Source organism: Coffea arabica, chromosome 6c, assembly GCF_036785885.1.
Source record: "Coffea arabica cultivar ET-39 chromosome 6c, Coffea Arabica ET-39 HiFi, whole genome shotgun sequence".
Taxonomy (NCBI): domain Eukaryota; kingdom Viridiplantae; phylum Streptophyta; class Magnoliopsida; order Gentianales; family Rubiaceae; genus Coffea; species Coffea arabica.
In genome coordinates, this window is record NC_092320.1 from 16,635,790 (window position 1) to 16,652,529 (window position 16,740).

At 33.6% G+C, this 16,740-nt stretch overlaps 2 protein-coding genes across 2 annotated transcripts; both read right to left on the reverse strand.

The window, feature by feature from the left end:
- Positions 1 to 6,110: 6,110 nt before the first annotated feature.
- On the reverse strand, positions 6,111 to 6,662 carry LOC140008643 (senescence-specific cysteine protease SAG39-like). The gene has a single exon (XM_072053479.1). It carries the CDS (start codon positions 6,660 to 6,662, stop codon positions 6,111 to 6,113), a length of 552 nt encoding a protein of 183 aa, XP_071909580.1.
- A 3,948-nt stretch (positions 6,663 to 10,610) lies between these two features.
- LOC113693060 (senescence-specific cysteine protease SAG39-like) lies at positions 10,611 to 11,956 on the reverse strand. The gene is made up of 3 exons (XM_027211643.1): positions 11,952 to 11,956; positions 11,298 to 11,419; positions 10,611 to 11,203 (listed from the first exon to the last, which is right to left on the reverse strand). The coding sequence occupies exons 1-3, from the start codon at positions 11,954 to 11,956 to the stop codon at positions 10,611 to 10,613; spliced, it is 720 nt and encodes a 239-aa protein (XP_027067444.1).
- Positions 11,957 to 16,740: the final 4,784 nt, after the last annotated feature.

Sequence of the window (16,740 nt, forward strand, 5' to 3'; positions counted from 1 at the left end):
CTCCACCGCTGAAACATGCAAGTGCGACCGCGGTTACTAAGGCCGACTTGCAAGGACTAGAGCAGCAAAATGTCACGCAGAGAGTGAATTAAGTACCGAACTTTATTTTAGTTTTAGTCTATTTGAGTAAATTCCTAGGGTTGAAAGAGAAATGAAATTACTTGATTCTCAAAATCATCTCCATGAGAAAAGAGTTTGGTTTGCTAACTAATCAAGTTAATTATAAATAGTATTTTGTGCTCAGTAAAATTTTAAATTTAACTTGAACTTGATTCAATCAGCATAAAACTTGAAATTTATGTGTAAAAAAACTCAAGTTACTATAAATTGATTCAAGCTTGACTTGATTAAAGGTTATTTTAGTTCAATTTTTTGATAAGCAAATATGCCAAATTTGAACGTATTGCTGAACACATTAAAATAAATAAACAAAATTAAACACTGAAGTGTTTGGGTTGAGTAGACTCATTTACACTTGTATAAATGATGCCATTAGTAATCCTTGAAATTAAGTTCCTCGTGCTCTTAGTTAAATCCTCAACTTTTGAATGTGTCATCCTGGCTCTAATCTTTTCAATTTTCAAGCCAAATTCAAGTTTTTTTTCCATTTTAATTGCCTTCCTTGGGTTTGACTTGATGTCAATTTAGAAAGTAGGCAAACATTTTTGCTGCCTCTTATGGTTTTATTTAAATTAATTAGTGTTTAAGGTACATAATATATGCGTGCCGGTGATTAAAATTATGATCACTTGTAAATATTTGTCACAAAAAATGTTTTTCACTTGGAAAATATTTATGGTGAGGGTTTCTTGTATTGTGTTCACTTATTTATTTGGTAGTTGCTAACGTAATTAAAATCTCTACATTAAGCTCTTAAAAATAGGAGGCTGGGGAAGCAATCAATTCACTAAATTACCCTTGAAATTATTATTTCTGTATGTGTAGAAAAGGTAAATACTCTTACTAGTGAAGATATTACAAGAAGTTTAAAAAATGGCAAATATGTACTGGCACCACATAGTGGACTCCTCCTTTGTGTATTGTGTAGACTAGGTTAGTCTAACTGTGGAAGTCACAGCCGAAAATTTTATTTTAATTCATACTCTCTTGCATAATTGCAATGTTTCTAAACTCGGACTGGCCAGTGAATCGGAGAAGGGAGCAGTTCACGGTCCGACCGACCGATTTATCGGTTCATTGATATATATATATATATATATATATATATATATATATATATATTATGCTTGCAACTTCAGTACTAAGCACTCACAGTCACAGGTCGTCACTCTACACTTGAACTTGACGACTCATGCACAATCCAACATAGTTATTGATAACTTAAGTCCTTAAAATGCATTCATCAACACAATTTAAAACTAAATTTAAGTTGAGATAATAATAAAATTTCTAAAATATATACATGAAATGGAATGATAAACATAACCAAAATTTCTAAACCAAGTTGGACTGTCTGCATCAATTAAAAAAAAAAACCACCTATTTTGTACTTGTACTCCCCCAACAAAGCAAAAAGGGTACAAACCAGAGATTTTTAAAAAAAAAAAATCGAAGAAAGAAATAATAGTTATAAAATGAAACTAAAATTAAAAAAAAAAACTAATGGAATAAATTCATACCTTGAAGACCTTCACTGGATTGGTCAATGGCACTGCCAACAAAACAAACCCCAGTCAATGATGATTGCCTGGCTTCGAGTTATCTTTATCTATAAACAAAAATAGACAAAAAAGGACGAATTCATGTAAAAAAATAAAATAAAATAAAAAAGAAACTAGATTACTAGATTAGTGCTTCTTTAGATTTCCTTCAAAATTTACCTGTGCATTACACGAACTGCAACTCTGCAACTGAGCCAAAGAAATCATACAAAAATAGTTCAATTCATGGCCGAAAGGCTAAAAGGAGAAGAGGGAAAAGAAGATAGAGGAGGATGAGCCGATGAGGAAGTAAAGCAAAACAAAGAAATAAGAGCCGACGTGTCTTAGTCGCTAGTGCTGGGGTTTCTCTTTTTTAATTTAATTTTTAGTTTTTCACTAAATAAGTTAAGTAGATTTATACACAAAATACGTTTGTCCTGTGGTTGTAGTCTAACGGTAAGAAATCCTTCTTGTTGCCTTAAGGATTACGGTTCAAATCTTAGTGGTTGCATTCTTGAAATTGTTTTCATTTGAAAATTTTTAAAACTGCCGGTTCACTGTCTAAACGAGGATTAGGGTTCAAATCTTAGTGGTTGCATTCTTGAAATTGTTTTCATTTGAAAATTTTCAAAACCGCCGGTTCATTGTCTAAACGATTTTTCACAGTTTGTCCAGTTCACTTGGTTTCTAACGATTTTTCATTAATCTCCGGTTTTAGCATTAGACCGGACCGTTGAAATGTCCGGTTTGCAGTGCAGTCCAATTCTGAAAACATTGCATGATTGTGGTACCAATTAGCTGAAAACAACCGATTTGAGGAACACTTATGGAGATAATTTTACACAATGAATTGTAAGGTAACGGAAGAAAATCAAAGACTCAAAATCTTAACCCCTTAACTAGTCTCCATTATTACGTTGGCAGATCCATAACATATTGTAACTGTAACTACTTGGCTAACTAAATCAAGACTGTCGGGCATACTCTCCAAGCCCAGACAACTAGATGTAATCGAGAGTTTGCTAAAAATGCTTAAAAACTATAATTTTTTTTCTTGTTATCAAATACATTTGAATATGTTAATATCTAAATTCATTAACTTTAAATGCTAAATTGGGGTTTTCAAAAAAGGCCTAAGTTTTTTTTATGTACTATCAGTCAGTGTTTTCAGAACCGGACCGGACCGGCCGGTTCAACCGGTTGGACCGCGAACCGGACAGGCCAACGGTCCGGTCTAGAGCTAAACCCGGAGAGTAGTCAAGAACCGCTGGAAACCGGATGACTCGGACGAACCGGAAAAACCCGCTTAGACCGTGAACCGGCGGTTTTTGAAACTTTTCAAAATGAAATTCCAAATTGTAGCTGCCAAGAGTCAAACACCAAACCTTGTGTTTGTTATAAGAAGCCCTTACCACTGAGCCATAGGCAGCGGACATGATTATTTTGTGCAAATATCTACTTAACTTATTAAATGAAAAACTAAAAACACCCTAAACCTAAGATACATCAAACTTATTTCTTTGTATATAAAACATATATAAATGCAAAGATAGTAATAATTGTTAGTATATGTATATATATAATAAATTAGGTGTATTAAATGTGTTAGGACAACCGTTAAAAAAATCCTTTAATAAAATAGCTTTTTCAAATTATTTTTTAAATTTTTGTAGAAAATGTACGACAACGATTTAATATGTGTAGAATAAAAATAATCAAGAAATAAATTTGTGAAAAAATAAAAAATTAAAAAAAATGACAATCTAATTTGGTAACTAAATTGAATTGTTTAGATAAGTTATTGTTTTCAAAAATTTTAATTACATCAAAAACACTTGTGCTTTACATCACAAATATATTGTTGGTATATCTATGTTTGTTAATGTACTCCCCTTGATTATTAATGTAATCCCCTTGATTTTTTAATTTGTGAAAATAAATAAAAATACTTAGACTTTTAATTTCAGTTACAATCTCACAATAAAATAATGGTTGAAATGCAATAATAGATAGAAAGATTGAGTAGGGATATTCTTGCTCAATTGACATTGTAGACAAGTATTTAGGAAAAAAATTGATAAGTAATTATTATTTTAAAAAATATTTATAATTACATTGTACACATTCGTACTTTACATCATGACTCCTTGATTTTTTTTTTTAATTTGTGTGAATAAACAAAATACTTAAAAATTTTAATTTCAATTACAATCTCAAAACAATATCGTAGGTAGTAACATTGAATAAGGATATTGTTACCTAACTGACTGGTAAATAAATATTAAATAAGGGAACATTGATAAATAATTGGGCGCTAATAACAATTTTCTAGTGGACAAAAAATGTGAATATGGAGAATTTTTTTTCTTTCCAATGAATATGGACTGAGTGAGAAAGTCAAATGGCCGAATTGAAAACACAAATTTGAAAAAAGTTAAAAAAGAATTATTTTTTTAACCCAAATTATTTAATGCTACAACCACTCACTTTTATCTCATTTTTTGTTTCTTATCAAGTTTGCATTTCTATTTTCGATTCTCTTGACTTCCTTCGAACTCCAAACTTTCTTTTTTAAATTGCAATCTCTAAATCCCAGAGGCATAAATTTAAAATTTAAGTTTACAATGTCAAATCCTCATAGACGTGAATTTTGTATAATTTCAAAATATTGTGATATTTTTTGGATAGATTTAAGATTATTTTGGTAGATATAATTGAAATTGAAATGAAATTTATTTGTTTTAACTTATAATTTAAAAAATTTATTTTTGAAAATCCAAGTTATTCAAAAATAGTAAACTTTTCATCATATAAAGTTTTAAATTAGTCTATTGCATGTCTTATTTTGTGCATATATATATTTATATAAATTATTTTTAAAAAAATTCATTGAACCGAGGTTGAACCGGTCCGACCGGTTGAACCTCGACCCTTTCACTTCGCCGGTTCAATTGACGGTCCGGGTTTTAAAACATTGCTATCAGTGTGTATTTTTTATTTTTTTTTACATTAATAGGTTTACCCTTCTTGCTAATTTTTTTTCTTAAGGTAGGGGAAAAATTCAAAAACATATTAGTTAAAGAGTAAGTTTTTATACATTGAATCTTAAACCTCATCCTTCTTGCTAATTTTTTCAAAGGCAAGGAAAAATTCAAGAAAATATTAGTTAAAGAGTAAGTTTTTTATACACTATCAGTGAACAATTTTTTTTTCTTTTTACACTAGAAGATTCACCCTTCTTGCTAATTTTTTTAAGGTAGGGAAAAAACTCAAGTTACATATTAGTTACAAAGTAAGTTTTTTGATGCAATGCATTGTCAGTATATAATTTTTTTTTTTTTTACACTAGAAGATTCACCCTTCTTGCTACTTTATCTCAGGGCAAGGAAAAATTCAATAGCATATTAGTTAAAGGGTAAGTTTTTAATACATTGTTAGTGTACAAATTTTTTCATAATAGCATATTCACCTTTCTTCCTAATTTTTTTGTCAAGGCAAGGAAAACTTCAACAACATATTAGTTAAAGAGTAAATTTTTTATATACTGTCAGTGAACATTTTTTTTACACTAGCATATTTAGATCATGCCATATAATATAAATTCAAATTTGGGATTCAAATCATTCACATATGTGATGCATTTATAACTACTAGTGTTTAAAAAATCACTACACACATGTGATGCACTTAAGAAGTTTATGAGGAATTTATCTGTGTGGTTGTTTTCTTAAGCACCGACTCTAGTGAATTATATGGAGAGGGCTAGTGCAGTCAGGTACAGTTCAGTCCGGTTATTGTATTTATTATATTATTTGATGCGTAATTACATTACATTATTGTATTCAAGATAAAATTAATATATATGAATAAAATATTCAACATAGTACAATATTATGATGTATGTGTACACTACAAATTTAAACATGTACACTGAACGGACCAAACCGTACAAAAACACAATTGTATTGAGTCATTGTCCAAATTTATATATACGCGAGCAACACGATATTTATCAAGGTATTTTGTTAGGATAGTCTAGCGAGTTCTTATGCACCAACTCTTCTGACTTGCGCGATTATTGGTTACTCAAGAATTCTTTCCCGTTATTATGAATTCTTCCTTTCCAGTTAGACTGGTAATATTTCTTTTCTCAGCATATATGGGCAGCACCAAAAAAAAAAAAAAAGACTATTCCTCCAAAAAAAAAATAATAAATAAAGAAGAAGATCATACTTCACTAAAGAGACCAAACACCATTTATTCAGGCAAAAACAAGAAACAATACATGTTAAGCTGATAAAGGCTATATGAGATACGTAATAAAAGGCACTGCATCACAAGACAAGATGCTAGTTTCATGCTTATAACATCAGACCGTGATATATAGAAAAAGCAGAATTGCTTTCTAATTAATGAAGCACCAGCAATTATTTCAACATTTAAACTATTCTAAGCAGTGGGATAAGAAGCCTGGCTGGCGATGCCACAAAGGCCTTCTGGAGCACCAGTGTCTCTCTGAAGGCGCATGTACCCATCCTCACCCCAGCTAGTTCCCCAGGACTTACCACAAGCTGCCTGGTCCTTGACTCCAGTGACAGCACCTTTCTGTCTCCAGTCCGTGGAAGGCGGAGCGTCACTGACATCTGCATACCTGAATGAAGTTCCTTGAGATACGTCTTTCCTTGGTTTGTAGTTGTACCCAGTGCTGGCTGATAGGAACTCTTCGTTTGTCAGGTCAGCAAATCGGTTAATGCCCAACACGTAAGACTTGTTCCCAGCCTTGTTGAAGGCCTCAATGTACTCCACAGTTTCCTTGAAAATCTTGAATCGCTTTGCCTTCTCTGCCTCATCCTTGTAAACCCGTCCGTGTTCAACCATCCACTGCTCGTGCTTTTCAGTCAATGAGGCTTCATACAAGCTCCGGGCGGTAGCCTGAGAAGCCAACATCGCCAGCAGTAAGAATGCGGCAGTAATCAGCATAGAATTGAATGTCCAAGCCATTGTTTGATTAAGAGCTCAAAGAAACAAGTGAATGAAAGAATCTGAGAGTATAAAGCCAATAAATTATGGTGCAAAAGATGTTAATGGGAAGCCACACTGCTTCCCTTCAGAATACCAGCTAGCTATTTATAGATTTCAGTTCGGAAAGGTGAGTTAATTATGACTGAATTCCCATCATTTTGGTCCTAGAAACTCTGGGAAAATTATGCCCAAGATTGACGGGCAATCAGAAGATCGGTTGGCATGCGTGAGCGTTGGTTTTGGGGCAGACGTAGGAAGTATTTGTCTAAGCAGAAGAATATATTGAACTAAAAGTCGACCGATCCAGAAGAACGTTAAAAAAAGGGCAGTTCATCTTTCTGGCTAAATTAATGAAGCATTATGACAGATACATTAACTAAAATTAGGCACGGGAACTTAAAAAACTGTTTTACAGTGATATTTTGATTAAACCATCCATCTTTTAAGTTTTCTATGGACTAATTTCATTTTAGACCTATGATTGATTCTCAATTTGCATCCTCATTTCGATTTTGGACACATTCTTGCATATACTTTCAGGGTGATCATATTTTAGTCAAATTGTTAACATTGTTTAGGGATTATTTCGTAGGCACTACGCACTGATTAGTCAGTTGATCAAATTTCACTTTGTACCCCTAACTCATTATTTAAATTCACGTTGCAACTTTAAACTCTAATTTTTGGACACATTGCGCTTCCATTCTAATTTTGTAATATGCTGCTAGTGGTGCAACAGCACATCCCAGAATCACTTTAGTTTAGCTGGTGAATCACTTTAGTTGGTGATCATTGAAGTGAAACTAAACTTGCTATCGAAATAAATAAAAGCATGTGCAGGTAGGCCTTGATGTATATTATCATAAATTTTCCAAAGAAGAGGCCTGTAATTTAGTCAAAATTTTTAGCAATGATTAGGTCAAATTGAAATAATTACCAGAAATAACCTAAGAAAAGCAAGCATAACAATTGCAGGTTTCTAAATTAATTCTATACCATCAGGCATTGCTCAAATTTGTAGATCAGAAAATAATCTTCCGGTTTGCCTGATTAAATTGATGGGTGTCCAGGGCCTATAAAGACACAAGACCTCAGGTAAACGTTGTGCGTAACCAAGAAGATTCGCCATTGGAGTCTATGCAGCGAGTCCAGTCGAAGAATTTGATAAACTCTCGGAGATCATTCTTCCCGGCGGGAACCTGCAAGTTCCCCACTATTGGTATCTAGAACAGCAGAAATTGGCAGCTGCTGTAGACCTGTAAATATCACGACATCAAGTAAACTTAGTGTTAAACAAGAAGATGCCATCAAAGTCTACGCAGCAAGTCTAGTCGGAGAAGTTGATAAACTGTCGGAGTTCATTCTTCCGCGTGGAACATTCATGTGCTCAGCGATTGGCAAGGGTAAGGACAAAAATTGAAGGCTGTTCAAGACCTCCGGTAGTGTAAACCAAGAAGCTGATTCGCCAATGAAGTCTATGCGGCAAGTCTTGCAGAAGAAGTTGATGAAGTTTGGTTCGGAGTTCAATCTTCCCCGCCGAACATGCAAGTGCCGCCGCAATTTGTGTATGGATTAGGACAGCAGAAGTTGCGGGCTGTTAAAGACCTGTAAAGAGTAAAGACCGAGCCCTCAAGTAATTAACTGTAGTGTAACGACGAAGATCTCGAAATTCATGTCCCATGCAGCAATTTCTGCGGAGTTGATAAAGCCTCTATTAGAGTTCCGTTTGGAACATGCCAATGGTGGAGCCAGGACCCTAGAGTTAGGGCGTCAACTTCCGATAGCACGATAATAGTGGAAATGGGGCAGGAACGGTTGTCTCTGACAACCGTTTCTGAAAGTTCACGGTCACGATGTGGCCTCAAACTTTTGTGCGATTCAAATTACAGCATATAACTCGATTTTCACGTCATGTGTGGGGCCCACAAAAAATTGTTCTAAAGTTATTTCATGTGTAAAAAAAGTTATGCGATGTGCAAAAAATGTTACGCGCTGTTGGAAAATGCACAAATCGGCACAAACGGTTGTCCGATAATAGTGGAGTTTAAAACCAATAAATATGTCCATCTTAAAACTTCATGCTTTCCTATGGTACATAAGCTTTTTAATTTAAATTGTGCTTAAAATTTGTAGTGAAAATTAACATCTATGTTTAATTTTTGGCAGGTCTAACACCCTTATGAACGGTAATGATTATAATTTTTTAATTATTTTGGGAGCCAGGTTATGTACGATAGGAAAGAGAATTTTTAAATTTTAGAATGGGCAAATAAGGAACGATATTAGAAATTTCTGAACTTTCTAAGCTTAAAACATAATTTTCTCAAAATTGAGGGGGTGCAATTGTTCTCCCTTAACTACTACACGTGGCTCCACCACTGAAACATGCAAGTGCGACGGCGGCTACTATGGCCGACTTGCAAGGGCTAGGACAGCAAAATGTCACGCAGAGAGTGAAGTACCTAACTTTCAACCAAGGAGGCTTTTTTTGGCAAGACCATTAATATGCTCAAGCAGAGTGCAGAAATTTGTTACAAAAAGATAGAGGAGATACCCTGCATTAGTTGCCCTTCTAAAGCTGAAGGATCAATGGCTCTAATGGTAAGTGATTGACAAATTTGTAAAGCCTGCAACCTAGGCAATAGAAATTTGCATCTTTTTCAGTTGATTTTATTTCCTTGGAGAATGTAGGTGAAACTTAATCTGTCCTTACTGAAAGACATTAGTGACGACATGGACTTCTGCTTTAAGCTGGCCAAAGAGAAGTCTGTCATCATCCTTCCAGGTAAGCAGATAAACAAGTTCGTGCTTCCTAGAATATGGAAATAAGTAAATATGAAATGCAGTTAGTTAAATGAAGAAAAGCCCCTGGTCCAAGTGCTTTTGTATTTTATTTATGTTGGAAAAAACTTGAACGTAGTTCACTTAGTGCGCACTTCTTTTAGTGAAAACAAGGGTTTTTTTTACTATAATTTTAGGGGAAAAGGTAAAAAGGGGTACTTTTGCTTTCAATCCGGAATGAAGTATGTTTTTTGGTTTTGCCCTTAAAAATATGCCCACGTGAAAGAGACGTGCTATTTTAAGTCTAGAAAATGAGCAAATATGAGCATTAGAACCAAAATGAATCATAATTTATATGTTAGGGACGATTCTGACTGATTTTAAATGTTAGGAAGTAAAAAAGTTTTTTGTGAAAATATTAGGGACCAATTTGACAAACTTTCCTAAAATAAATAAACAAAATTAAACACTGAAGTGTTTGGGTTGAGTAGACTCGTTTACACTTCTATAAATGATGCCATTAGTTGTCCTTGAAATTAAGTTCCTCGTGTTCTTAGTTAATCCTCAACTTTTGAAAGTGTCATCTTGGCTCTAATCTTATCAATTTGGTTTAAGTGCTACTTTCAAGCCAAATTCAAGTTTTTTTTTTTTCATGTTAATTGCCTTCCTTGGGTTTGACTTGATGTCAATTTCGAAAGTAGGCAAACACTTTTGCTGCCTCTTATGGTTTTATTTAAATTAATTAGTGTTTAAGGTACACCCTATATGTTTGCCGGTAATTAAATTATAATCACTTGTAACAATATTTTTCACAAAAAATGGTTTTACACTTTGAAAATATTTATGGCGAGGGTTTCTTGTATTTTATTTACTTATTTATTTGGTAGTTGCTAACGAAATTAAAATTTCTACATTAAGCTCTTAAAAATAGGAGGCTGGGGAAGCAATCAATTCACTAAATTACCCTTGAAATTATTAATTCTGTATGTGTAGAAATGGTAAATGTTTGCACAGAGCTGTTGTCTACATATATATACTGCAATCAATTACAATATCAGAACACACAGAGCTGTTGTCTACAGACAAAGCATAGCTCTTGTACAAGGGTAGCTTCATCAATCGTTTCACCAATTAATTGAGCTGTAATTAAGAAGTAGGGTAAGAAGCTTGCATCGCAATGCCACAGAGGCCTTCTTTAGCTTCAATATCTCTTTGCATCAGGATGTATCCCTTCTCACCCCAGCCAGTTCCCCAAGAATTCTTAACCAACCAATATTTGGTTCCATCAGAGCTTGTACCGTACCCAACGGCTGTCACACCGTGGTCTAATTCAGTCCCACAATCACCAGCGAAAACGCCGCTTGAATAGAATTGGAAGCCATTGCCACTAGCATCAATGGCAACTGAAACAGGTTGATTGGCCACAGCCTTCAAAAGTGCAGCCTCATTGTTTGCAGGGACATCTTCATATCCGGTGATCTTTGCAGCATGATTAGCCTCCTTGTTGCTATTGCAAGTTCCATCAACGGCTTGGTACGGGTAATTAGCTTCAGTAGTAAGGCCGTTGTTGTTAATAATGAAGGTGAATGCATCGTCCATGAGGCCTCCATTGCAGCCTTCATCTTCCCCAGCAGTGTCGCAGTCAACAAGTTCTTGCTCAGACAACGAGATCAGCTTACCAGTTTTCAGCTGATGGATTCCTTCCATGGCTGCGACTGCTGAAAATGCCCAGCAACAACCTAATATTCATGTTCAAGAGGGTTAGCTAGGGAAACTGCTGAAATGTTTAATGGTGCGTGAGTAATTCGAAAAATGATGTCTATTCTAGCTTACCACATTGGCCTTGGTCCTTAATCCCTGTGACCGCACCCTTCTTTCTCCAGTCCATGGAAGCTGGAACTGCACTAACATTTTCATAATTTCTTTTGTCATATGATAGTTTGGACGGCAATGAACTAGCTTATATGCGCTAAAACTTAGATTACTGGATTCTATATTGGTATGATCTATCCTCTACCTTTAGCAGTATATTCATACGAAATTCCAAGAATCAAGGTCTTAGGATGGATTCGGAGATGTTGGGTTGAAGTCTTCCTTTCCCTTTTCTTGCTCCTTAAATTTCACCATCTCCTCGCTGAAAATAATTTTAATAAAAATTCCAAAAATCAAGCGGGATATTGCTTTTGAAGAACGAGGAAAAAAAATTGGATATTGGATAGTATAAATGATTGTATAATTTTATTGCCTTTTGCACTGATAGAGTTCAAACCCTTTCTTTGAAAAAAAATTTTTTTTTGGTGAGATTTAAGAGATTCAATAGATCGAAGAAACCAAATCTGAAATTTCTTATGTGTCAAAAATAATTGTCATTTCCCATTACCTCACTTTATACACTTCACTTTCCCATAAAAATTTCTCTATATTCAAACCAAGCATTTAGGGCTGCCAATGAGGCTCTGTTCTAATACAGCTAAGGGTGAGACCCACCCCATAATTTAAAGGTCATAAAAACAAATCTCACTATGTTTGAGTTTTTTGGCCTTACCACATGCTACTAGTATTTGTCCCACCATTTGATGCCAATTTATAATATTAGAGAGTTGTAATTTGTTGATATTGATGTTGCCATAAATGTTTCCATTTGGGTTTAGATTAATTACATTAGAAATCCTGAATTTTCATCATAATCGTATTTGGTCACCCAACTTTTAATTTGTTTAATGGAGGCCTAAATTTATGCAAGTTGATTTAGTCTTAGTCATCATGAGTTTATTCACAAATCAATTGATTCAATTCACCAATACCTTAACAATAGACATCTAAGATATATGGCTACAAAAATATGATTAGAAAACCCCATAAACTACATTTATGGATCAAATAGAATGTGGAATTTGCTTCACAAACTTTTTTTTAAATCAGTATCTCTATTCACATAAGATCCTTGATGAGTTTATAAATTCTTTCACAGTTTAGAAACCTATCTGGTCATTTACCAACAGCTTAGGATTGTACTTTAAGCCCTCATTTCATGACTTTCGAGGGAATCAACGGCTAGATGCAGACAGGGGCTGAACTGTGAAGGTGGTCCAGCACAAATGGCAAGATTGCCTCTTTGATTTGGATTAAGAAACAAAACATTGATACAGATGAAAATGAATTACTTACGATGGGCACTTCTGGCCTGTTCCTATTTGCCGTGAAACTTTGTAAGACTTGATTATAAAAAGGGAAAATAGCCAATTTCATCTCCAAACTTTTCACTAGCGCTGATTTAGTCCCTAATTTTTATTCCTAACCAATCTGATATGTGAACTTATTTTGCAGTTCCAATTAAGGACTTCAATGGCGGCTTCACCACCTAAAACTAATCTAGTTCTTAATTGACCAACTAAATAATGGTATTTTGGGAACATCACTCATGGGATTATAATAAATCAAGTAAATTGTGTAAAAAAAAAATCACAATATTAAACTTTAAAAAGTTTTACATGGTGATTTTTTACACGCTTTAAAAGTTTCATTTGGTGATTTTTTATACGGTTTACTTGTTTTATTACGGTCTCGTGATAATATCCCTGTTTAATTAGTCAATTAGAAGCCAGATTAGTTTTAGGTAGTGGTGCCACCACAGAGGTCCTTAATTGAAACTGCGAAATAAGTTCAAGTATCAAATTAGTCAGAAATAAAAGTTATGGACTAAATCGGCACTAACAAAAAATTTGGGGACGAAATTGGCCATTTTTCCTTATAAAAATAATTATCAAGAAAAAAAAAATTCAAGATTTTATTTTTATTTTGTTCTTAAAAAATGTCTAAATTTTAGATTCAAAACAAATGAAAATTTTTTTAAAAATTGATTATCTAGAATCAAAAAATTAAATATAATTAAACAAGAATAGCCTCTTTATACAACTCCGGACTCTTCCGACCTCTCTCATTTTGTGAGGTTTCTATCTTTACACGTAATTACTTGAGTAGTTTTAATGTTCTAAGTTTTTCTAGTTACAAATACACACAAAATTAGTTTCATTTTCCTTTTTCTTAATTTTGTAATCCTTTACTTTCCATATATGGCATTTTTTTTCCTTTTCATTTAAAGCCTAAGTATCATTACGCACTTTTAGAAAATCAGCGGAGCCATGATGTGGGGTTTGCGAAATGCGTAATCTAAGTGTGTTTGGATAGGAGATTATTTGAAATATTATTTAGAATATTTATTGTAACACTTTTTATGATGTGATGCATGTGAGATGAAAAGGTGATTAGAAAGATAAAATATTAATTAAAAATCGTGTTTATAATGCAAACAAATAATTTTTTACAAAAATGTGATATCCAAACAAAATGATTGCCCAATACACATAGGGCATTTGGTCTAAGAAAGTATTATATCCAGAAGCCCCCACAGGGTTGGTCCAGTGGTAACAGCAGTTCTTTGGGACACAAAAGGTCTTTAAATCGAAACTACTCCCTGGAGCACCCTGTGACTCGCTCGGAAAAACGTTGTGTGGGGCTGCAGCGTTTCCCTCCGATTTGGTGTACCGACTCGGGTCTAAAGCGATGGGGTCAGGGCATGTTCCGGATTTCCAAAAAAAAAAAAAAAAAAGTATTAGATCCAGAAGCATTTCTCCATACGCTTCTCTGTATCATTCTTTTCCAATTAATCATATTATTTTTTTTCTGAACTAATAATGCCATTATTACTACTTCTGCTTTTATATGTATGTTGTTATCTGATAGGCAATGTTGTTATTATTATTATTAGTGTTCTCCTTTTCCCCTTCATAGCAAAAATCATGGTGGATTGTGAACAAGAATGAATGCTTTAAACAAAAGCCGAATTTTGTACTTTTGAATGAAAACATGACGACAATGTTGAAAATACAGTGAACAAATTGAGGCGTATGTTTTATATACGAGGAAATTTTGAAGAAAAAAAAAATAGAAGGGTCATGATGCAGTAAGATGTGTAAATCACTTGATCCTTTAATTACAAAGCAAAAATAGACCACAGTTAGTAACCAAGAACCCATTGTCCGGTTGAAAAGCAATAAATCAAGCCAGGGATGATACAGAAACATATTCTCAAATGGAGAAGAATGTCAGAAGTATACTTGTAGTTTTTATAAAGAGGAAAACCGAAAGAGAAGTGTACTTGTGGACGTGATTATCCACCGCGGATGAAAGGATAAGAAATAAACGGTAGTTTGGAATGGTTGAAATACAGTACATATTAGCGCGGTGCGGTCTTCGCATGCAGCAAACCAAGTGTAACAAGGAAGCGGAAATAAGAACTCTTGATCGATCAGAGGCAGCGCATTTTCGTAAGGCTTCTTTAAAAGATAAGAACCTAGGAAGGTAGCTCAAAAAGATAGACAGCTGCGAAGGATGTCGACTTCATCCGATGCCTATATTTTCAGTAGAAGATGGCATGCAATGCAATCCCTCGTACGGATATAGATACCTTCCACAAAGGAAAAACCTAGTACGATTGATAGAGAGTAAATTTGACCTATTATGATCACGGAACTGCGGATGACCGATGGAGAAATCAAAGCAACCACACCACGTAGGGAGTGAGATTATTCTAACTTTTCAATGAATTAATTGTGACCATTTTGCTTTTAATTGTCAGTGTGAAATTGATATAATGTAATAGAGAATTGTAATAGTGATCACAATGTGAAATGGGAACCCATTTGAATATGCTAAAGCGAAAGGAGATTAAGAGAAAGGGATGCAAATCAAAGATTTATGCCTTTCAGTGCACATAATAAAAAAGGGTTAATTCTTATAAACTCCTTCAGAAAATGCTTCTTACTCACATCGTCGCCTCCTTGAAGTTTTAATTGAATCTATTCAAATTTTGTATTATTGTAATTTTTCCAATTAGGCACATAATTGGATCGCATAGCCCAATTTCTTCAGGCTAAATTTAGTGTGTGTAACACATATGGTTTTGGAAGTTGACCAAATTAACACCAGATTCTTAATTACCAAATTTTTTTTTCCATTACTCACTCTCAATGAAGGATTTTTCAAAAAAAAAAAAAAAAAACCTAGTTAATCCCTATATCACTACAAATTCTACTTTTATGCAACTTTTGGTTAATAGGAATTTAATTTAATTTCAATGATGAAAATTTTTTCAAAATAATTTAACTATTCCCAATATTGCTATAAATTCTAATTTTGAGCAGCTTTTTGGTTAATCGTAATTGCATTTAATTTTTCTAATTATTAGCTTATGGCTACTATTTTTTGTACGTACCTTTTTTTATAATTGCAAAATGTATAACAAAATATAATTTTTAAGTAAATGCGCTCTCTATCTTTCATAATTTCAAAAGTTTTTTACAATAACTGTAATATTCACATTACGTCTTAATTTATTTTATTAGTTCAAGAATTCGTTTAAAACTTTTTTGTAAAACCCTTATACAGCATGGGGAGGGCACGTAGGTTAGCCAACTCACAGAATCATAAACGTTACACATGCCAAATCCAAGTCGAAATTCAACCCAAAGGGACAATGTGAGGAAGAGGCAGTTTGTGAGGAGGTTTATTAGAATCAACCCTTAACAAAATACCATGTAATTAACATAAAGATTAATTTTTCCTTTACTCACAATCACAATGCATACACTAGTCCTATATATGGGTTGGATGCATGAATATTAATTTCAATTTGAATTTGAATTTTAAATTTTACATATGTAACATGCATCTATAATTGCTCATGTATACAATATTAATTAGTGTTAAAAAGATTAATTCTTACATTAATTATAGATTCTTTATTGGACCGATAACGAATCAAAAAGAAGAAAACCTTGGTCGGAAGTTGGAACCTAGAACTAGAATTCCTCAGCCAATTGGAAAAATTAAACTCACAAATGTCAAACAACGATCTCTTTTATTTCTATTTTCAGTTAATTGCAATATATATCTCTTCTAAATTGGAATTATTCACTAGACCATTAATTATCATGCTTTAATACATAAAATATGAATTTCTAACAAATGATAAATTTTAATTTTAAGCGATTGATTTTCAGAGTTATTTATGCAAATGTTCCACAAATTGAAGGCATGAACTCTATAGGGTACTCTAGTTTACGATAAATGGCTCAGGGGTCGAACTGCAAGTTGGTGATAGTTCAGGGACCAAATTGCACTGACCAACTTATGTTTCCTTTTTTATAAAGAGTTTCTATTCAGAACGAAACAAAAAAAGGACTGCATTTCGAAAGTCAGTTAACAGCAACGGTCA

Excerpts from the sequence above, each read along its gene's own strand:
- LOC140008643 (XM_072053479.1), bottom strand. The coding sequence starts at position 6,662 with ATGGCTTGGACATTCAATTCTATGCTGATTACTGCCGCATTCTTACTG.
- LOC113693060 (XM_027211643.1), bottom strand. Across the intron at positions 11,204-11,297 it reads TAAGGACCAAGGCCAATGTG|GTTGTTGCTGGGCATTTTCA; the intron begins GTAAGCTAGAAT and ends CATGAATATTAG.